This window comes from Panulirus ornatus, chromosome 1, assembly GCF_036320965.1.
Source record: "Panulirus ornatus isolate Po-2019 chromosome 1, ASM3632096v1, whole genome shotgun sequence".
In the NCBI taxonomy this organism is placed as follows: Eukaryota; Metazoa; Arthropoda; class Malacostraca; order Decapoda; family Palinuridae; genus Panulirus; species Panulirus ornatus.
Window position 1 is genome coordinate 66,901,942 of NC_092224.1, and position 23,512 is coordinate 66,925,453.

Sequence of the window (23,512 nt, forward strand, 5' to 3'; positions counted from 1 at the left end):
AAACAAGTGCTTATCTAACCTTAGAAAAAGATCAAGAGATAATGCTAAAAGAAGAATTGATAGGTACAGTACTGCAGCTGACTTACTTCACCAAGAGCTAAGTTACTGCCGGGAATATGCAAGTCTCTCTCTCTCTCTCTCTCTCTCTCTCTCTCTCTCTCTCTCTCTCTCTCTCTCTCTCTCTCTCTCTCTCTCTCTCACAGACACATACAGACAAACAGACACACACACAAAGACACACACACACACAATATATATATATATATATATATATATATATATATATATATATATATATATATATATAATGAGAAACGTTACTGTGTAAATCAAGTGAAGGACCACTTGCACACCTGTCCAATGAAGCAATTAGAGCTGGAGTTGCCAAACGCTGACGATAACTATAATATTGTCAGTGTTACGCAGTCACTACTCTTGTCAGTATAAAGTGAACATCAAACTCAGTTTTTAAGATAACCGCAATTCTAATAATCCTGCAAGGCAAGCATTCATTTCATAAAAAAAGCATTAGCTGCGAGTGTGTGGTGTCAGCGATGTGAGGGAAGAGGAGGGTGGCGCGCCCCTGGGTCAGCCAGCAGTAGTGTCGCCTTAGTCAGTGATCGGGAAAAGAAGCCATGACACGCCTCGCTCTGCTTGGCGGCTCCGGTTTCTCACTAGTTCTGGTTCTCGTCACTGTCTCGGCCACTCTAGCGGACAATAACATTAAAAAGCCACAGGAGAATCGCCTAAGGGGAAGTGACAGTGGCAACGAGGTTAAAAGTAATTCTAAGGAAGAGATAATCAAGAATTACAGGGAAGTGAAGGAGACGCTTAAAGAGATCTTCGCTCAGGGTGTGGATGTTAGCCAGAAAGCAGACTTCAAGGACTACCTCGACCCAGATTTTGATTTCCGTGACCATGTGTGGAGGTCTGGGAGTCGAAGGCGTAATGTCTTCATTCGTAATGGTGTTGATGCCGAGGGCGTCAGAAAACAGGGGCGATGGTGGAATGGAGGCGCACACCAGCGCGCCTACACCCGCCACGCCTATAGCCATTCAGGGAGCGAGCACACGAAGACGTACATGAACGAATGGGTAGTTCACCTTACCGGGGGACGAGAGGTGGCACAAGCCCTGGCGAGGGACCTCGGTTACCATTTCCTGGGGCAGGTGAGATAGACTCTCTCTCTCTCTCTCTCTCTCTCTCTCTCTCTCTCTCTCTCTCTCTCTCTCTCTCTCTCTCTTTCTAAATCCAACCCCACATTTTTTTTATGAAAAGAATCATAAAGTGATGAACAGTTACAATAATGCAATAGTGGACACCACATAGCTTAACTATCAGTAAAGTGAGCAGTTCACTTGCATAGCTATGCAGTTGTTTATGGATGTTTATAATGCTCACAACGGTACGTATAGAACTGTTTTTATATCTGTCTGTACGAACTGTGACTGGAACAAGTAGACTGTGGTGACGAACGGCGGTCCGTAGTGGAGAGGCGTCTGGTGGGGGAGGTCTCCTTAGTCGTAGAAGGCGACTAAAAGGGGAGGGAGCGGGGGGCTGGAAATCCTCCCCTCTCGTTTTTTTTTAATTTTCCAAAAGAAGGAACAGAGGGGGCCAGGTGAGGATATTCCAAAAAAGGCCCAGTCCTCTGTTCTTGACGCTACCTCGCTGGCGCGTGAAATGGCGAATAGTTTAAAAGAAAAGAAAAGAAAGATCGATATATGGTGTTGACGGCCTCATCTACCAGTAGTTCATAGGCCCGCTACTTCTACTACCAATGACTGGGGATAGGGGAGAAAGAATACTGCCCACGTAACCCCTGTGTGTCGTCGATGGCGACTAAGACGGGCGGGAGCTGGGGGCTGGAACCCTGCCTCCCTGTATTACTTTCCATCGCAATACACTTAACTTCAGCGCCAGTGGAGCTCGGAAATTTTTGCAAGCGGTATTATCCTCCAGCAAACGTGTGTGGATGTCATGTGAACATTGAGTAAACGTTCATCACCACCAGGAACGTCATCTTCATTCAGATGTTCTGTATTATTATGATAAGTCAACCTTTGTTCACTGTGCTGAATAGGGATAATGGATATAAAGTAGGAGGTTGTGTACTGATCTTTGCTAAAGCTCATTTAAGTCCCGGAGTGAAAAATGCAACGCGGATGAGGATGCCGATTTCAGGTTTGTAGAAATTAAATATAAATTCTTCGGTAAATAACATTACAACTAGTTTGTAGACTCCCAGCATAGACACCAGAGGTAGAAAAAAGGGTTTTATGATCACTCAGCAGAAATTTGCAATGAACAAGATTCTATTATAGAAAGAGATTTTATCGTAACAGTATCTGAATGGAATGATCCCTTTCTAGTGGCGTCGGCTCTCCCTAAATGTGCTTGTCAATGCCCTAAACTAATTGGTAGAGAGACATGCGATGAGATTACGTTAGATTTAGTTTTGACTACGTATGAGGATCTCGTTAATAATGTTGCAACTAAAGAAAAGTTTTGATACAATTGATTACTGGCAAATTACTTTTAACTTTTTACTTTTAACACTGCATATAATGTTGCGGAAAAAAATAACTAATTTTGAACATACAAATTGTTCAGGTCTTCGCAATGCTCTTCACAAATAAACCTGGAATGATATGTTCAATGAAAACGACGTGAACGTAGCTTGTAAAAGTTTCAATAAGGACTTCAAAGTAGCATAGGGAACATATGTACCAATGCGTAGTAGATGGTCCATTTTCAATACGACGCCAAGGTGGTGGAAGGGCGAAAATAAAGAAATTGCCTGTTATCTAAGAGAAAAAAAAATAGCTAATAAGGAACTCAGTGGCGTTCTGCAACGGACTACTATACAACGTCAGACTCGGGATTCTGCTGTGGGTAGCAATAGACCATGGGGTAGGTGGCAGTGTAAATAGGTTAGCGTATAGGTAACCAGGTGCAATGATACACAACACCAGATGTAAAGGTAGATGATCTCAGACAGTCTCAGATAACGACAGCAATATGTAAGAACTTGATGTAGTCCATATCAAAACGGAAGTTCCAAGCAATCAAGGTATGTTATCGCAGTAAAAGGCGGTAACACAAGGTCCTGGGTCTTCCTAGGCTCGTTCACATTGTCCAGTTACCTCCCTGCGTCACCTGCCGCAGAATACACTTGTTATATCGACTCGTGAACAATTATGATAACGTTCTTGGTATCAATCTCTAAATTGTCATATTGCTCATCTTTTCCGTTTTCTTTAACCTCCCCTGCCACCCTTACAGTAGCTGTGTATATAATCATCTACAGGTGTTAATCAGAAAACTGAAGTGTCTATAGCCTTCTAAGAATTAGAGCAGCTCGTACAACGCTACTGTGCAGCAGAGGTCTTGCCAAACGATAAGCAGACTGACGCGATTCTCATCCTTCACCGTAGAGAGGAACCATAACACGATTCGTTCTTACATTGAGGGAGTGTGGCGGGGAAGGTGTGTGCACACCTCTCCAGCACTTATTAATTAAGTACAGCTGCCACACACACTTGTTAGGGATGGACGGTATCTCGGATTACTGTATTGGCCTGACAGACTACAGCCGATAAGATAACATTGGAGAGAGAGAGAGAGAGAGAGAGAGAGAGAGAGAGAGAGAGAGAGAGAGAGAGAGAGAGAGAGAGAGAGAGAGAGAGAGAGATAGTTAAGCGACAACTAACATTAATCGTTTTTTTTTTTTTCCACTCCTGTCCGGTCATGGTATATCTCCTGTGTGTAACCGCGAATTAACTTTGTAACTACACTGACCTGCAGAGCAGTTTCGTTCTAGGGACATCAAGATCAAAAGCAGATTCCGTTCTACGTTTTAGGGTCTGGCATGAACTACGTGCTGAAGAAGTGGACATCTTAGTCGTCACTGGATTCATCTTAAGCTTTCTCAGCATATACGGGAATAAACAGGAAATGAAAAAGCACATAACCCATAGGTATCTTAGGAATACCTCGACCAGCTGAGTGACCAAATACACGGGAACAACCTCAGTTTGGATGGAGACTGGACGGTCGCCTGAGGACATCCAACAAAAGTATTTGGGTTTTCAGGACTGGCCCTGATCCCTGTGTCATATGATTTCATCGTCAGAGATCAAATCTGTCTCCGCACAGAGGTACGTCCTCATTCACTCCTGCTGCGGTAACAAAGATCAACAAATTAAAAAAGCAAGTCAACTGGGATCAACAGTGGAGAATGAGATATGCTTCTGAAAAGAAAAAAAGATCTCGAATGGTGATGTTACAATCTTCCGTGTCCATTAGTCCTGCTGAACCGGCTGCACCTTCAGGAACCGAGCATATGCATCCTCGATCAGATGTGGAGATGGGGAGAACACATTGTCAAAGGAATTACATTTCTAGTGACACTTGAAGAACAACACGACGTATGGGAGTTTAACCGCAACGTTGAAATCCCCTACGAAATGGATCTCGGCCTCATTGCAGGAATTTAGATAATCGAAGAAAGTGTCATAGAATTTGTAAAATTAGGAGATCAATCGGCGATACAGGAAAAGTGTGGTACCTGGGAGACAGACCTTGAGCCAGATAGCATTAAAGTTTGGGGACTCGAGGTCCTCGAGGCGTGCCACAGGTGTGTTGATGTTGGAATAAGCACACACACACACACACCACATCTGAACCGCAATCGTGAGCAGAGATCATAGATGGAAAGGGGCTAGTGATAACATCATTAGACAACTATGTCTCTGTCAGTACACACCAACTTTCGCTACTTCTTGAAAGTATTCCCTGGTGCAGTCCATCCCTATGAAAGTTGACCATTCTAACCTATCCAACAATCGTCCTATTACTGTCATTTCTGCTACGTTTGGAGTTTCTGATACTTTCCTTGATTCTAACTTTCTGAAACACTAGCAACATTATTCCTCTCTCGCAGATCACCATTATGGATTTTGCAGTGCAATTTCTATTGGTGATCTCGCCTATATGCTTCACCTCTGGTACGCTTTTCTTTCAAGGATTTTGGTGAATCTTTTGATGTGGTCCTGGACCTCTACGAAGAACTTGACAGTGTGTGGCATGAGTCTTTGCTCTCTAAACGTCTATACCTTCTTTTCTGTCGATTCATCCCAGTTGTTGTTGGTGGCACTACTCTTCCCTCATCTGTTCTATTGCCAGCTCTCTCTCTCTCTCTCTCTCTCTCTCTCTCTCTCTCTCTCTCTCTCTCTCTCTCTCTCTCTCTCTTCCTACCGCAAATGAACACAGAGGTTGAGGTAAAACCTCCTCGTCAACTGTACTCACTCATCTGTCAATGATTCCATTTTACATATCACTTTCCCTTCCTAACACCAACATTCGTTCTTTTTTGCACACTGAAAATATTTCATCATCTAAACGTGTACACTATCTCAGAATGGAGAAGCAATGAGCTGATTCAATTCAACTGTGCCAAAATGCAATTTCAATTTCAATTACTTTCTATACCTCTTTGTAAATCTTGCTCTTTTCCTGCAGCTAAATTTCAAAACACGTAAGTTCAACCCTGCAGTAACAGCGCGATGAAATATCCATCCCACTAAATGTATTAGATTGATGATCATCCTCATCTGATCCCTTCCTGTTGTGTTTACGTTTATCATCTTTCTTGTACAGGCTGTAGATATAGTTGTATCAGATTTTTTGTTTTTGTCTTACTGATACCTCCTCTTCGTTGATATATGACAGCTTACATATACTAATTTTTGTTAGATAATCTTCTGCTTTTAGATAAATAAAGAAACTAGACATCTCACAATCTCTCTATGTTCCCAAATCTTACAGATGATATTACTAATTATCAAACTAATGCACAGTATGAACAAAAGGCATATGTCTATCTTTCAGGTCATTTATCATCAGCCCGTTGTAATGAATTTTGCTATTACTCAGTGATAAGTCAGAGATCTTACCTAGCTTCGTGTCTGTGTGCACAGGTTGGCCAGTTCCAGGACGTGTACCGCATGGTGAAGAAGGACCACCCGCCCACCCACAAGAGGGAGGCGCCCACGCTTACCCACCGCATCACGTCGCACGCCCAGGTTACTCTCCTTACATGTCCAAAGCTTCGTCCATAATCATGCAAGGTGTCACACTTACATGCCCGTGGCACCATAATCATACAGGACAATCACACTATCCTCATAAACCCAGGTCACTACCTTTACACACAAGATACACTCTCCTTTCATCCCCAGAATAGTATTCCTACCCATATCTAGGTCACAACACACCCAGATCACTATCCTCGCAGGTGACAAAGTCAGTATATTGGCAAAAGGCAAGTGTCTCCCATCTGAAGTCAAAGTACCAACATCTATCTAAGTCACCTTTCGAAGACATGCTTGGGTCAGCTCACCCTTCTTGCTGAGAAGTCATTAACCTAACAACACCAGACTACTATCCTCATATACGGGCTTCCCTGGCTTCTCGCCTGGAGGGGGAAGCAAAATTGTCCCTCCCAGGGTTTGAGATTACAAACACAGTTGGAGTCCTGCCACCCAGCGGTGGTATAAGGATAGTATAGGAGAATTTCTGCCTCCATTTCGCTCGAGACGGCAGACAAGAATCAAAAAGGAGAGTAAGACAATGTAAGAGGACGTACGGATATCGGAAGCACCCGCTTTAGAGCATTTTCGTAATATACAAGAGGTAGATTGATAGGCTCAGGGCATTCTCGTGATATACATGGGGTAGATTGCTGTAAATATGGCAGAAAAAGGACGAGAAACATCAAAAAGAAAATAGATTAACGTAATAAAAAGGCACATGGTGAGCAGGTTAAGGAAGACATGAACGTCGATATGATAATTCTCATGTCCATCAGTTTTAGGTCGTACTTTTTCTTATGGGTCAGGTCAATGGCTGTGAGCCTCAGGAGGACGGTATGTGTGCAACGATGATGGACTGAGCACCGAGTAGGACAGTTAAGTGCTGCTGACAGTGTGCAGACTAGAGATTATAATTTCCCAAAAGGTTGTTTATCCCACAAAGGCTTTAAGAGCCAATGTGCCATCTCAGGGTTCTGGGCGTTGAAGCCTCTGGAGAGAGTGTCATCGAGCTTCTTGGTGGCTATGCTAAACAGGAAAGGTGCAAGAGGGTTATCGACCATCTTCTTACCTGCAGAACCAAAAGGAAGAAAAATGGTGGATCACCAGATGCACTTCTAATTCATGGAGAGCCGCAGGTTCGAAGGCAAGGGTGTGTTAAAACCATCTAAGAGGGAAAAATGAGTGAAAGTGTGTCATGTTTGTCTGATGCGATTGTGTAAAGATAAAAGAATGACGTGAGTTCCAGCTTTAATAATTGAAAAGCGTGGCAGATGGATCCATGCACTGGATGGCAAGGTACTGGTGAGTTAACCAGATTATCAACAATGCCCATTACAAGAGTTGATAGGGTATTACGACCTCCTCTTTACAAAACTAAACAGGCAAATAAACCCTTCACGTCAGAATATCAAAACACAACCCTCAGAGTGACAACCACCATTCATTGTACAGCCTGGTCACCTCCCACGGCACCGTTGTGATGATGTAGGTGCATTTGAGTGATACAAACGTCAGGTTCAGTGTGAGAGGCACCTGATATGATTATCTTGTGACTCAGGTGGTGTGGGCGGAGCAGCAGTTCATCAAAGAGAGGACCAAGAGAAGTATCCATCCGTCCTTGGACGATCACTACGACCCGTTTGCCCCTCTGCTTCGCGTCAAGAGGACTGCGAGTGAGGAGGAGGAAGAGGAAATGCAACAGAAGAAGCGGAGGACCATGGCGGCCGAAGCTCAGAAAATGGAGGAGATGTTCAACGACGAGCTGTGGGAGCGACAGTGGTACCTGGTAAGTATCAATGGCCAGCCTGCAACTCTTGCCACCAGGTGAGTGGTAGACCTGCAGTTCCCGCCATTTGTGGTACATTCGTGAGTGATGGTTTGTTCATGGGTGGGAGAAGGCTTTGCTTGTTGATATCGGATGACTTCAGTGTCACAAGGGAAAAATATACTACAAGCGCCAATATTACTGTGAATGCCTCAGCTCATTTTAGCATAGTGCAGCGGCGGCTGTGTGAGCGGAGTGAGAGATTGTGTAATTCTGATCAACTGCGTATAAGTGGAAACGTAGTTCAAGATGATGGTTAGATAGATAGGCGAGTAGGTAGGTAGATAGATGAATAGCTAAGCAAGAAACTGAATTTGTCAAAGTTTTAGAAAATTCAAGTTTCAAAGGATAAATCTCACAGACTATGACGTCTCTACAAACAGAAAGAAAATCATATTCATCGTAAATGTTGTTGACCTTGGAATAGCAAAAGAGTGGAAGTCATAGGAAAAAAGAGCCCTGATGCGAAAGAGGTCACGAAATTTTCGAGGTGAATGCACACACCTGACCACACATGTGCATAATTTATCAGAGGAACACCAACGTGAAGTACTGTCTGTCCTCCCTTAAAGAATCCTGACACTTCTTCCTTAGAATGAATCGACGTTTCATGATAAGAAATGATAGTAATAATCATATCCAGTTAATACTCCTTATATAACTGTTCTTGTATGAATCTTCTGGACTATAGGACTTAGCTGACTCTTCCTTCCCTACTATCAATCGTCTGAATGACCGAGAAGGAAAACAAAGCTGTCGTAATACAAGGACAATAGTAGAAGAAAGACTTTGGTACAGTCTTTCGCCTTGAAATATCTGATTTCTATAGACGTAGTTCAAGCCAGGAAGGCGATAACAAAAGTCCATAGTGGGGCAGGAAAGGGTAAATATTATTAGGAGTTTTTAGAATTGCTGTTATGAAAAGAGAGAGTTGTTAGGCACAGTTGGGGTGCTGTGAAAGGAGAGTGTCAGGAGAGACCTTGTCTCACGACCAAGAAAGTTGGGCGGTTCGATGAGAATACACATAACTGGTTACATGGTACATATCGATGGGCGTTACGCTGGTGACGCCTGAAATCGCACACTCAGATTTTAAGACGCTGCCCCCGTGCTGGGGATAGTTCAGATGACGTAATCAGCGCAATGAATACGTACCAAAAATCTATTCAGCTTTAGCCTTCTTCTTGAGCTCTGATCATGGCGAGTCTCAATATCACCCTCATTCGTGTCATGTTTGATACAATATCTAAAACCTCTTCGATATCTTAACACAACTCCCAGACCCCCTAGGGTATTGTAGCGTAACTTCCTGATACTCTACATCGTTGTGACAATCTTCAGTTAGTGTACGACTGTGACGTAACTACCAGACATCCAACGATATTTGCACCCTAACATCTAAACACAATATATTTGTAGTAACGTCCAGACACTGCACCATATTTTCACTTCACTTCCAGACACACGACGAAATGCCACTTGTAGCAGGAGGGAGCACTACTAGGCCTGGCGGTAAAAGCGACCACCACTATCCCGTGAGCGGCCACGCCTCGAATGTGCTACATTTAGTGACTCAAGTGTCGCTGTTATTAATTCGAAAACCAATGATCTAGTCGCTAGTAGGTCGGATTTTATGAAGACTAATAAATGTTTTCAGGAAATGAATAACAGCAGATCGTGGATGATTTCCAACAAAAATGATATTACTTGTAATACAGAATTGTAATACAGAATTTCGCCACTAGCAGTTTGACCTACTGTGGACGCTCACGCATAGGAAAGAACTGAACGAGGGACAACTGCATAGTGAGAGTGTGTATAATATCAGAATTATCCTCAGCACCTGAAGACAATGTTTTAAAGACTTTTCTGCTGGTAGATGTAGTATGACGGTGACGCTCTTATGAACATCTTAGATGATGACCCCGAACCCCAACTAATTAAGCAACCAACATCTTATAACCTCTTGTGTTTAAACCAACAGGTATGCAGCAAGGCTTGACTGGTTGCTGGATAAGTTATATTCTCGCCTTTTCTTTTGATTGTGACACATTCATCCGTGGTAAAGAGCCATTGACCGGTGTTCTGCAAAAACAATGCAACAGTCTGAGAAGACGTATGATTGGTACAGAGGAAAGGATAATGAGATACATGGCTAGAGAGAGAGAGAGAGAGAGAGAGAGAGAGAGAGAGAGAGAGAGAGAGAGAGAGAGAGAGAGAGAGAGAGAGAGAGAGACCCGCTATCTCCACTGTATCCCTTATCCACCATCACCCTCAGTTCGACACTCGGACGCAGCCCGATCTGCCCAAGCTGGATCTGCAGGTTGTGGAGGTGTGGAAGTCTGGAGTGACGGGTCACGGGGTGAGGCTGCTCGTGCTCGACGACGGACTGGAGTGGCGCCACACAGATCTCCTTCAAAACTACGTGAGGAATCTACTTTACACTGGTGTTGCAGAATATAACTCTTGGTCTAATGCTAATTGAATTATATGATGATAACACTGTCTACCCTCTTTCATAAAGGTATTCTCCAGTATGCCACACCCTACGAACTATTGCTTCCACTATCTTAATCTCGCTGAGATATGGACACTTCACCGTCTCACCCCCCAAATGAACCGAGCTTTCGAACTTCTTACCTAAAACCTCCCTTTCTGTACCATCTCATCCCTAAGGAACAGGAATCTCATAAGCACATTTTCCACTATGTTACCCACTAAGGTCCGTATTTTCAACCATCTCACCCCCTTAGTAATCACTCTTTCTTCCATACAGGATGAGCCAAAAGTCACTGTGCACCTACCGTAGACGATGAGTATATTTAGATAGTCTCTGCATATTACTATGAATACATTTCCCACACTTACTCAAGGTATAGCAAATGTTGGAAATGGCATCCACGTGCCTGTAGACACACGTATACACGTCATGTTTGTAGAGACAAGAGACAGATAAATGGGAGAGATGTTCCTGATGAAATTTGTGATGGCTTCCTTCAGTACAGGTGGAGGGTGAAGGTTGTCTTTGTAAACTGTGCCTTTCATTGCTCTCCACAGATGATAATCAGGGGTGTAAGATCTGGCGATCGTGGTGGCCAAATGTCCTTTAAAATCATTTTGTCCCCGACCACATCGCGTGGCAACTGCATGGAGACACAAGCTGTGAGTGCAGAGGAGCATCGTCTTGTTGAAGGCAGCCGCAGGCAATTTCGTCTTCATGTCCAGTTCACACTATGGTCCAGTTGATTGTGCCACTGAAGAATATGGGGCTGACTACCTTCTGTTCATGTAATGGTGTCTCCTTGATGTCATGCGGATTAGGGGCCGAACAAGCGTGGCTGTTTTGGGCGTTGACGTAACCGGATAAGTGAAACCACGTCTCATCGGTAAAGAATGTGACATCTAGAATATCCTTTCCATTGGCAGTAATAGTCTCTAAACCATCGGCAATATTTAACACGCTTGACGTTGTCCCTGTCTTCAATTCATGCTCTAGTATCTTGTAGGGATGCAGGCGCAACTACTCCCCCAATATTCAGCGTGTGCTGCTGCTGTACGAGACGTCTGTCTGTTGGGCCAATCTATGAACGGACTTTTTCGGACTTTGCATTATGTAATCCGGAATATCCAATATGTTCTCCTCTGTTGCTACTGCCGACCTGCTGGATCTCAGCCCATCCACAACTTATCCGGTATCACGAAGCTTGGCAATTACCCGCCGCCCAGCGGTGCGATGTGGTACGGGAGTGTCGGGATACTCTGCAGCAAACTTCTGTCGCACTTCGTCAGTACATTGGTCTGCACTAACTGACACTTGCTGCATCAAAAATACTCGAGTCTCAAGCAACAAAATCATTTTCACATTAAGACCTGTCAGTACCTGAACACGCTTGCATCCAAAAAACACTGGTGACACTGCGTGAGGAAGGAAGGGGAAGGGGGGGATGGAAAGAGGAAAGCGAGGTAGGGAGGGAGCAAGGGAGGGGGGAAGAGGTCACTGCAGGTGTCAAAAGTTACGTTGATCATTTGTTGTAACAATAATACTAAGAATGATATGGTTTTATCACCTGTAGTACAGAAGCACAGTGACTTTTGGCTCACTCTGCACCTCCTGAGAACGGCGTTCTGCACCATCTCAACATCTGTGAACAGAACTCCCGACTGTCTTACCTGAGGAGATCCATACTTTCGACTACCTCCCCTTTAGAACCATATCTCCTTTCATAGTCCCCTAAGAGTCATACTCTCTATCATCCCATACCCTGAGACCATTATTCGCGCTTCCAATCACCTCCTGAGACTTGTATTCCCTCTACCATTCCACCTCCTGAGACCCACATTCTCTCCTCCGTTCCACCATTCTGAGACCTGTGTTCTGTCAACCATTCCACCTCATGAAAACCACGCTCTCTCCACCATTCCATCCCGTGATAACCACACACTGCAACCATTTTAGTCAATGGAAATCCCATGCCCTAACTCACACTTCGTGATAACACCTCTCCCATAATCCTTTTAAACCATAACTATCCTCTCCACTATGCCATCCCCTGATACCCTCACTCTCTACCGTCCCACATGATGATAATCAAATGCATCATTACCTCATATAATGACAAACAGTCCACTGGTAATCGCGTACTTTGCCTTCCAACTTCCCATAACCTCAAACCTCACGTTCCCACCTCCTGATAGAATCGCCCCCTCCAACCTTATACTTCATTATCACTACGCAGTATCACTACCACCTATCAACACTGTTCTTCACCATCCCAACCCATGGTAACATTGTTCTTTCTACTCCCCCATCTTGGCAATCTCTCTCTCTCTCTCTCTCTCTCTCTCTCTCTCTCTCTCTCTCTCTCTCTCTCTCTCTCTCTCTCTGTTTAACAATCCCCAGACATATTTCCTGATAACCATACTTGCCTTGCAGGACAAGCAGATCAGTTACGACTATAATGACAACGATGACGACCCTACGCCACGCTACGATAACCATCTATCCAACTCCCACGGTACCCGTTGCGCCGGCGAGATCGCCATGGTTCCCAACAACAAAAAGTGTGGCGTTGGGGTGGCCTACGATGCCAGAGTGGGAGGTGAGTGTAGCGTTGAGGTGTATGTACGGTGGATAATGAGTGGCGAATGTGGGTTGTTGAGTGTGGTCTCGGTTGCTAAGGAGAGCAGCAGGTGTAATGTCGGAGTGGCCCAGAACGCGAAGATGGGCAGAGCGTGTGTGATGTCAGGGTGTCTTACCCTACGTGGCGGGAGTAGCTTATGCAGTTTCTTACATGAATCAGCTACCAGCGCTGTATCATCAGAGAACAACAACTGACTCACTTCCCAAGCTCTCTCATCCACCTGTGCCACAGCTGGTGGTGTTGTGGAGGACTATGATGCTACGGTGGGTGTTGAGTGCAGTGTTCAGGAAGCTTATGGTCCCAGGTGTGGGCGGTAAGTGTGACAACGGCGCTGGTTACATTATGAGGACGGAGAGGTGGACAATCCTCACGTACAGAACCATGTGGGAAATACGAGTCAAATTGCTCGTCTGATTCACTCGTCTTCGATGATATGAGCCGAGATGCTTAATTACATAATTCTTTTTGCTTCTAGAGGAGATAAGGCAAAGCAAGCTTGTTACGAAATGAACATAGTGCTTGAATAACGTACTGAAGGAATGGGAAAACGCATTTAAGGAATCTGAGATGTAAAGGGAATATGGGTCGTAGCACTAGGAGACTAGAAGGGGCCACAGAGGCGTTCTGGCGGCTGAGGGATCAAGTTAGTGTCGACTCTCTCCTTATGACAACGCTACAGGGAACCTGCAACAATATGTCCTTACAAATCCTCCCTATTAGTATATTAATCTTATGGCCCCAGAAAACCTCTATGCCTCATCACTTTCGAGAAATAAAGATAAATATAAAAAGAGATAATATGTTATCACTGTGAACACACGAGTCACTGAAACTGAAATAATAGTTTTCTTTATCAATAAAATGACGGGTTTCTAAAACACATATGCGCTGTGAGGAAACAGACTTTATAGCGTGTCTAGATGTAGTTGCCTTTCACTTTCCCAAATATTGAAATCCCACGCCTTTCTTCCTGGTCACCGAGATGGATTTCGCGGTGCGAGGTTCACTGGTGACCTTCCGTGTGTGACTCGAACACAAGGAATAAAGTGTAAGATACTTCTTTTGTGTGTCAGCGCTGGGCATGTGGTTCACCAAGAATGGATACGAGAGACTTCCATTAGATATCTTCCTTCACACTGCCCTACATGCCAACTCTCCCCATCACCTCCCTCCACACTCTCCCATCATTTTCCTCCACCTGCTCCCTACCTATAATATCTTTCACGAATCCTCTATGTGTTCCTGCTGATGGCCAGGGGTACGCATGCTGGACGGTCCAGTGAACGACGTCGTGGAGGGCCTGTCTTTGAGTCACGCCCTCGACAAGGTGGACGTGGTAAGCTGCTCCTGGGGCCCCAATGACGACGGCAGGAGAGTGGAGGGTCCCGGACGACTGGCAGAGATGTCGCTGAAGAAAGGCATCACCGAGGTAAGCACCCGCTTACTCCTCTGTAATTTACTGCCCTTATAAGTGTGTGTGTGTGTGTGTGTGTGTGTGAGAGAGAGAGAGAGAGAGAGAGAGAGAGAGAGAGAGAGAGAGAGAGAGAGAGAGAGAGAGAGAGAGAGAGAGAGAGAGAGAGAGAGATTCATAACAGTAACCAAACTACGCATCGCGAAGGATTTCAAACAACAGTGACACGACAACAACGAGGAGCGCTCACTGCCAGCCTCATCCTCTCCTCTGATCTTGTGTGACGAGAGGTAAGTGTGGTGAAGCTGACTGACGCCTGAGAGAGCTGGGCACTGAGTGAGTTGGACCCGCAGAAAAACACTCGCTCTTAAACAGGAACTTAATGTTTTCTGTCTGGCAAATCCACTTCGCGTTTTCAAGTGACATCCTTAAGGCTTGGGAGATGAACGTGAATAAAGGTATTTGTGAGGAATAAACGTTAGTACGTCTTTGATTTGGAAAAGCTTGGTCAAGCGGTCATGACGCGTCCTATTATTAGCCAATGTTAGGGAACAAATCACAGCAACCTGTCACCCGTACCACAATAACACCTTAGCAAAGTTCCGTCCACGTTAAGTAACGTGTCAGCATTCTGATTCTCACACACACACTCTCTGGGAATCATTGTTCGTGTACCACTACTGTATGACTTGTGTCTTACTCCTGCTACTTGTCATACCCTGAGTCTGCTTGTGTTATTCTCTCCCGCCTCCCGGGGTTTGACGACTTCCGTACGATGTCTCATTTTTTTGTCTTTCAGCGTCGGCCTGGCCATCAAGCTCGTTATTTCCTTTGCGAAAACATCTTCCTTTTCCATCTATACACATATAAACATACAGGTCTCCCGATGTCTTCAGCTGAGTCCTTTTAACAGTACAAGTATCCTTTTCATCACAGTTGTTCTCCTTCCTGTTTCATCGGTTCCCCTTCCCATCACCACAGCTCACCTCTGCGACACTAGGCGAAGCCTCTCCTCCTCCTCAACATCGTTGCTTCATTCCCTTTCCTTATAGGTCAGCTCTCCATCATCACTCTTCTCCTTCCCCATCGCCACAGATCCTACTTCCAAAGTCACAGACAGAATCACTTTTCTCTTCACGGTATCTATATTTCTGATTACGAAGCCTGGCCTTGCATATCCGTGTCTGTAGCGCTCTCGAGCTGTTGGAGGTAAACTGTCGACCTGTATTACCCCACACCCTTTAACCCTCCCCAGTTAGATACTTGGATCACGCCTCACTGGACCTACCATCTTCACAAAGGAACGTCTACTTCAAATGAATCCATGAAAGAGATACACGTTACATAGCTTTACATCGTGAACTAGTGAACCACTGACTCAATGAGCGTCGCAGCTGTGGTCGCCCAAACGCCATGACACTGACATACATACATACATATATATATATATATATATATATATATATATATATATATATATATATATATACTCCGTCCTCTGACCGACGAACTAATGAACCAGCGACTCGGTAATGATCTTCTCGAGTGTATCATCGCCCAGGGTAAGCATAATGACACTTACAGATACCAGTACAAGCACGATCCTCACCACCATATCACCCCTGTCACAGAGACCTCCTCCCACCCTAGACTCCACTGACCGACTACCGTCACCACAATCACCGTGTACCAACCAGTGCTCGCACTGACAGAGACAAGAGTCCTATACTTACTATTGTAAATGCCATTAAGGATCGGTGAACAAGGGCACAGCTAAGCAAGTAAATAGCTTGGTTGTCTCTTAGTTATGTGAGTGTGAACTACTATATCACTATAACGCAACCAATGTGAAAATATTCACCACTTAATGTTCGCCATTAAATACATAATGTATTTCAAACGTAATATTACTGCAACTCAACCAATGTGTGACTTTTCCTCACTTATTTTGTCAACTAATCACTACTAAATGCATTATGTATTAATCAGAATTCGCTCTAAAAAAACTGCCTGCATTATGTAGCTGTACCTCACTCACGTGCTTAACCGAAGCACAGAAGTATCCAGCCCCACCTTCATGTTAAGCTCACCACAGCTTCTCTATCACCACATCACAGAGGACTTCTCTTCGTCACCACGCATCCCCATCACCATAGTTCCTCCTCCCACCACCTGACCCTCTGCTTCACGTCACCTGCAGTGTCCTACCTATCGCGACAGTTTCCCACCATCACAGCTCCGCCCTCCTGTAATACAACCATAAATTTCGGTACCAGTAATTACGATTGCTCTTCCACAGAACCACATCTTCCCCTCCCTACCTCCACACGTTCCCCGCCGCCGCTACAGCCATCCCTCTTCATCACTGTCATTTTCCCCGACAGTACAGCTATACACACCATGGCTTCAGTTCTCCCTGCCTATCACCAATTCCCCTTTTCGTCACTACATATATGTACTGATAAGTACATATGTTCATAAACGCATGACACTTTTCCCCATGAGGTTACCTTCGATGCGGGAAGTGGAAAAGTAAATCTATCAGACAAGCAATGGCCCACAACAGCAGACATTTTCTATACTTGTGAATTGACCACAGTTTCCTGTGCCCAGTACCACAGTTCTCAGTTCCCCATCCCCACATTTCATCGTTCATGATAAAATTGTTCTCTCTTACTACCAACATAATTCCCCTTTTCCCTACCACCATATTGTCCCTTAATCAACGCTAAGACTCCCTTTACCCTCCATCATAGCACACGCTTTTACAACCAAAACTCCACCAGCTCAGCTTCTCTTCCTTCTAGGTTCTATGTTCTGGCCCTCCGGCAGGGCCGAGGAGGGCGCGGCACGTTGTATGTGTGGGCTGCGGGGAACGGTGGGTCGGTGGGAGACAACTGTAACTGTGACGGCTACACGTCGTCTATCTACACCCTCAGCATCAGCAGCGCCTCAGAGTCCGGAAAGTTCCCTTGGTACGGCGAGCGCTGCGCCTCCACGCTGGCTGCCGCCTACTCGTCCGGCGCGTACACCGACCAGAAGATCGTAAGTGTAGATGTGGGTGTAGCTTAGTGCTGGAGGAACCTTGTGGGGGATTGAGTATGAATGTGGCGGAAATATAGCTAGTGCTATAGAAGATAGAAGGGACAACTGGGGTAGTTTATAGTTCCATGAAGTATCCTCAATTATTGTTGACAGTTGGAACCTCACAGTTTATCTAAATTTCCTGACAGTAAGTTTAATGTATCTGGTGTATAAACCAAGTTTCTTACTTCTGTCGACCATGAATACGATGGGTCGAACTAACAACGAGCCGATGTTACCAGTGCGAGACAAAGCAAAGAAATGCCGCATACTTTCCTTTTAAATGAAGATCTAATTCGTTGGAAAAGATAAAATCTTCGAGGGTCTGTCTTTCTAAGTTGGGAAACTTATAAAAGCCCCTGATCTGATAACCTTCATTTATAAGTGAGAGGAAAGTGATAGCATGTGAGAATGCATGTTCCATTATGAAGGAATGAGTGACTATATTCTCCTGAGGGAGAGGAGAGTGTAGATGGCCACCAAGATGAAGCTTCTCGCCTCACCGTCTGCCTCTTCATCAGGCCACGACCGACCTCCACGACAGCTGCACGGACAAGTTCTCCGGCACATCGGCCGCCGCGCCCCTTGCGGCTGGCATCATCGCTCTTGCCGTGGAGGTCAAGTAAGTGAATATCATCAGAGGTTTACCACAAACAATGCACAGGCCTCCACCCCTTAAACACAACAGGTCTGCCCTTGAACACGACGGCATAGCTCTCAAAAGCACGGCGAAGCGACCCTTGAGTATGGTGACCTTAGCCACAAACGTGACCCTTTAGTCTCAGATCAACCACCACGCCATCATACCCAAGGGGCGCATCTGTCGTACTCGAGGGTCTAACATACCCAGCCATATTGTGGAAAATGATCGTCTCCTTTGCATCACTGCGCTAGTCGCAACCCATCAGATGACGCCCACATGACACACATTATCCAGTGTACCACCAAGCTGAGCACTGAGGAACTTAAGTACACCTTCCCTTACCTTGGTAAATGTGGTGTTACTGGTCGTAAATATTTAATATCCTAAGGCTGGTTATTTCAAGTTTTACACCAGTTTCTTGCCTGCCCTTCATCAGTCCCGCTTGTTACAGTATTCATAAGTTCGTTCCTCTCCTAACAGTTAGTATTCAGGAACATTATTTCTTATTCTGCATGATCATGGACGTTTCTCTTTCTCTGAACGTGAGATGAATGATAAAGCATGTGTCCCACTCTTCAAGTTTCAGTAAGAACAATGTATCTGATTTTCATGTCATATTGTAATATAATTCCTTTGGTGATCTTCAGTTTCTTTTTCCTCTCCATCTTCCCGTTTGTTTGCTGTTACCATTTGACTCGCTTCCCTAACCTTGCGATTCCTCTTTGAGTCCTGAGCTAACGTGGCGGGACATGCAACACGCTGTGGTGTGGTCCAGCGAGTGGGTACCGCTGGCTCACAACAGCGGCTGGACCACGAACGCCGGCGGTCTCAAGATCAACCCGCGCTTCGGATTTGGGCTGCTGAACGCTGAATCTCTCGTTGGCAACGTCAGGAACTGGACAAATGTGGGACAACAGAGGGTCTGCAGAGTGGCGCCAATTAGTGGGTAAGAACTTTATTTTGTCAAATGAAATGGAAAATGTTAGACAAGGATATAGAGGGATTTTATTTTCATATCAAGAACAACATATTAAAGTTACACACTATATAATAGAATACTTGAACAGTAAAGTGCCAAATCAAAATACTAATGGCAACGGGTAAACCGAGTATGAACTGAGGATGAAAGGAATTCATATCCGAATAATAACTGGTCAACAGGTTGGGTTCTAAATCCTCCTGGAGAACCAGTAGCTCTTCTACAGGAGGTAATGCTAGCGGAATACATTGCAATCAATAGAAGGAATTACAGTCAAATGTTGTTAATGGGAATACGCAAGATATTTTGGCGATTATAAATTAAATAATTGGAGGGTAAGTTTGATGTTACTACTCTCACACTGATTGTCCGTAGGGCGAATGATTCCTTGACCAGCGGCGGGTGGGTGGTGGTGAAGTTTGAAAGCGACGGGTGCGCTGGTACCGAGAACGAAGTGAGGTCGCTGGAGCACGTGCAGGTGGTCTCCACTGTCAACTACACCAGGCGTGGCGCCCTCACCATCACGCTTACCAGCCCCAGCGGTGAGTTCCGACAACCTCCCTCCCTTCCTCCCTTTTACCCTTCTAAAGATAGTGGCTCTTGTTCCTAAGGGATTATGCTCTATACTCTGGTGTAGCTGAGACCGTCATTTCTAACTTGTGTCGCGAGGGCCAGACTGCCTGTGATACTATGTATTCATACTTTTTCCACCGCACTTCGTTCACCTGGAATTGGAGGAGAGATAGAGATAACTTTAATCATAATGATCGTTACGTCCAAAGGCGAATGTTGACGTGTCCCATAGAAGTTATCGACCCTCAGCCAGCACGTAGTGACGACACCCAAAAGAGGGCTGCCACAACGCAAGGGGAGACAGGTGTGGGGCAACGCATCTGTGGTCCTTGTATTCTGAAGCGGACACTTACAAAGGGGTTAGGTTGTGGTGATAATAACAAGAGTGTGGTTGAGAGAGCAGAAGAGGGTGTTTTGAAATGGTTTGGTAACATGGAGAGAATGAATGAGAAAAGATTAACAAGGAGGATATATGTGTCAGAGGTGGAGGGAACGAGAAGTGGGAGACCAAATTGGAGGTGGAAAGATGGAGTGAAAAAGATTTTGAGCGATTGGGGCCTGAACATGCAGGAGGGTGAAAGGCGTGCAAGGAACATAGTGAATTGGAACGATGTGGTACACCGGGGTCGACGTGTTGTCAATGGATTGAACCAGGGCATATGAAGCGTCTAGGGTAAACCATGGAAAGTTTTGTGGGTCCTGGATGTGGAAAGGAAGCTGTGGTTTCGGGGCATTATACGTGACAGCTAGAGAATGAGTGTGAACGAATGTGGCCTTTGTTGTCTTTTCCTAGCGCTACCTCGCGCGCATGCCGGGGGAGGGGGTTGTCATGTCATGTGTGGCGGGGTGGCGACGGAAATGAATAAAGGCAGCAAGTATGAATTATGTACATGTGTATATATGTATATGTCTATATATATATATATATATATATATATATATATATATATATATATATATATATATATATATATATATATATACTTTTTCTTTTTCTTTCAAACTATTCGCCATTTCCCGCATTAGCGAGGTAGCGTTAAGAACAGAGGACTGGGCCTTTGAGGGAATACCCTCACCTGGCCCAATTCTCTGTTCCTTCTTTTGGAAAATTAAAAAAAAACGAGAGGGGAGGATTTCCAGCCCCCCGCTCCCTCCCCTTTTAGTCGCCTTCTACGACACGCAGGGAAAACGAGGGAAGTATTCTTTCTCCCCAATCCCCAGGGAATATATATATATATATATATATATATATATATATATATATATATATATATATATATATATATATATATATATATATATATATATAATGTTGAAATGTATAGGTAAGTATATGTGTGTATGTGGACGTGTATGTGTATACATGTGTATGTGGGTGCACACTTAACTCACCAATTCTCTGTAGTTGTTGATAAGAAAGACAGCGTATGGCTCAAAGTAGCGAAGAAAACAAGAACACTATACCTCAAAGGCTCACCTAAGTACCTAATGGCCACATGTTAACTCTTATTACCTCCTAACCCATCAGACCAATAAACCTGAGACACACACCTCCAACTACTTATGAACCAAATTCCTTCTACACTAACACTACCATATAAACTTAACCTGATAAATCTAAACTATTCTTTTCTGACAACTTCGCCATGTGTCCACATTGCGAGGTGGCTCAAAACAGACGACTAGACCTAGAAACCACGACAATTCTTGTTCCTCTTAAATTAATGAAAACACATGGAAAAGGGTCACAACTTTACCCGTTGCTTTCCCAACATTCATGGGACAGACGCGTAGTGCACACATCGTGAACTATCATTTCTGATACTGCATAGGAAAAGATATATTATTATTATGAGTGAGAAATTAACATAGACGAACATGAACTAGCTTATTAATCCCCTAGCACGCGGTCAGCTGCTAACAGAGACAGTCGTGGAAAATATACCAAGGCTTCTAACATCATGACCTTATCATTATCGACACACTGGGAGACCTAAAGGCTTTGACACTCACATCAGACAGTGTAACGTGTTATGTCCCATTGGTCGTGTATTTCTGTCATCAGTTGAAATATTGGTTTTGGCCATTCTTTAGTCTGTTTCCTTTTGCTACCTCGCTAACGCGGGAGACAGCGACAAAGTACAATATGAATATATATATAATATATATATATATATATATATATATATATATATATATAATGTGGGAGACGAGGACTATGTAGTAGCTTTCTTTGAGTTACAATGTTGGGTAACTGGCGAAAGCAGAGAAGAGATAATGATGAGGGCTTAATGGGTGTGCATAATATGGTGCCCAAGTATTCTACTGGCTGATTAAGCATGGACGAGGCCTCCTCACACAAGCTACCTGACAGAGCCTTCATCATAACGACTCGTCAGAGTCACGACGACCACCTAGGTTAAGGCAGGCTGGGTTGTCAAACTCAAACGCCGTCGTCTCTCTGGAACACGGATGATACAATCCTTTGTGTTGGAGACGCCTGTGTTCGAGGTCTCACACTTGACTACCTAATTCACTGTAGTTGTATGGAGAGAAATGACAGCGTAATGGGCTCCAAAGATTAGCAGTAGGTGAGAAAACAAAAGACATATACCTCAAAGGCTCACCTTAAGGTACCAATGGCCACATGGTGGTTATTTACCCTCCTCATGGACCAACAGCCTAATTATACCAATACCTAAACACAATCAACCTGATAAATCTCGACCCATATCCCTGACGAGTCGCCTGTGCAAAACATTTGCGAGGATGGTGCTCAACAGACGACTAACACAGAAGCAAAGAACATGTGTCACCTAATATTAATGGTTAAACACATGGCAAAAGTGTACACAACTGTACTGTTGCTTTCCTAACAGTTCATGGGGACAGACGGCGTAAGTACACAGCATTTCTTGACCTAGAAGCTATATTTGATACTGCTAATAGGAAAGTTATTCTGTGTGAGTGAGGGAAAATTAACATACGTACGAACCATGAACTAGCCTTTGTGATCCCCAGGCACGCGGGTCGAGCTGCTGACGGAGCGAGTCGGGGACAAATCTACCAAGGGCTTCACCAACTGGCCTTTCATGTCGGTCCACACCTGGGGAGAGGACCCTAAAGGCTCTGGACACTCAACATTTCAGACAGTGTAAGCGGTGGTTATGTCCCATTTGGGCTGCCCTAATTTCCTCGTCTATTCATTGAAATATTGGTATATTGGAAGCTTCACTCCACATAAGAAAAATGTGAGGAATTAGATATCTGGCTTCTAGTTATACTATTGTCAGTAGAGTATTGGTCACATGCACAATGTCTCTCGTGTCTTGTAAGAGTTGTCAACCAACGTTCTAGAAGTCCTGCTCTTTATGGTCTAAGTCGAATGTTATTCGAAAAATCTTTAATTTTCAAAAAGATTATAATTTTAATCTCTGGTGTTCTGAATCACATTCTACTGACGGAAATAATTCACAACCGATTTTCACAATAAATTCTATCGAAATGACCGAACAAAAGTGGTCAAATATTTGACGATGAGGTAAAACTGTTTACAGAATGTAGAAAATGAGTGTTTTCAGCACTGCATAATCAAAGATTTGCTTTTCATCGGGTGAACCTGACGTAGAGTGATACTAATCATGGATGGAGAAGGTAGATAGCGATTATTCCTGTCTTATAAGATTCCCCATATGTGTTTAATAGCTGCAGGAACCATACCTCTAATGCTTGAAACATTCGTAGTAAACGATATTAATTTTGAT

At 44.3% G+C, this 23,512-nt stretch overlaps 1 protein-coding gene across 1 annotated transcript in view; it reads left to right on the plus strand.

The window, feature by feature from the left end:
- Positions 1-585: 585 nt before the first annotated feature.
- The window catches only part of LOC139749339 (neuroendocrine convertase 1-like), a 28,671-nt gene continuing 5,744 nt past the window's right edge, over positions 586-23,512 (plus strand). Inside the window, 12 exon segments of the mRNA XM_071663062.1 lie at positions 586-1,169; positions 5,979-6,083; positions 7,651-7,878; positions 10,196-10,342; positions 12,851-13,016; positions 14,315-14,487; positions 17,302-17,514; positions 18,075-18,175; positions 18,924-19,142; positions 19,551-19,717; positions 22,770-22,874; positions 22,877-22,902. Of these exon segments, the coding sequence (XP_071519163.1) occupies positions 636-1,169; positions 5,979-6,083; positions 7,651-7,878; positions 10,196-10,342; positions 12,851-13,016; positions 14,315-14,487; positions 17,302-17,514; positions 18,075-18,175; positions 18,924-19,142; positions 19,551-19,717; positions 22,770-22,874; positions 22,877-22,902 (2,184 nt within the window). The 5' untranslated portion in view covers positions 586-635.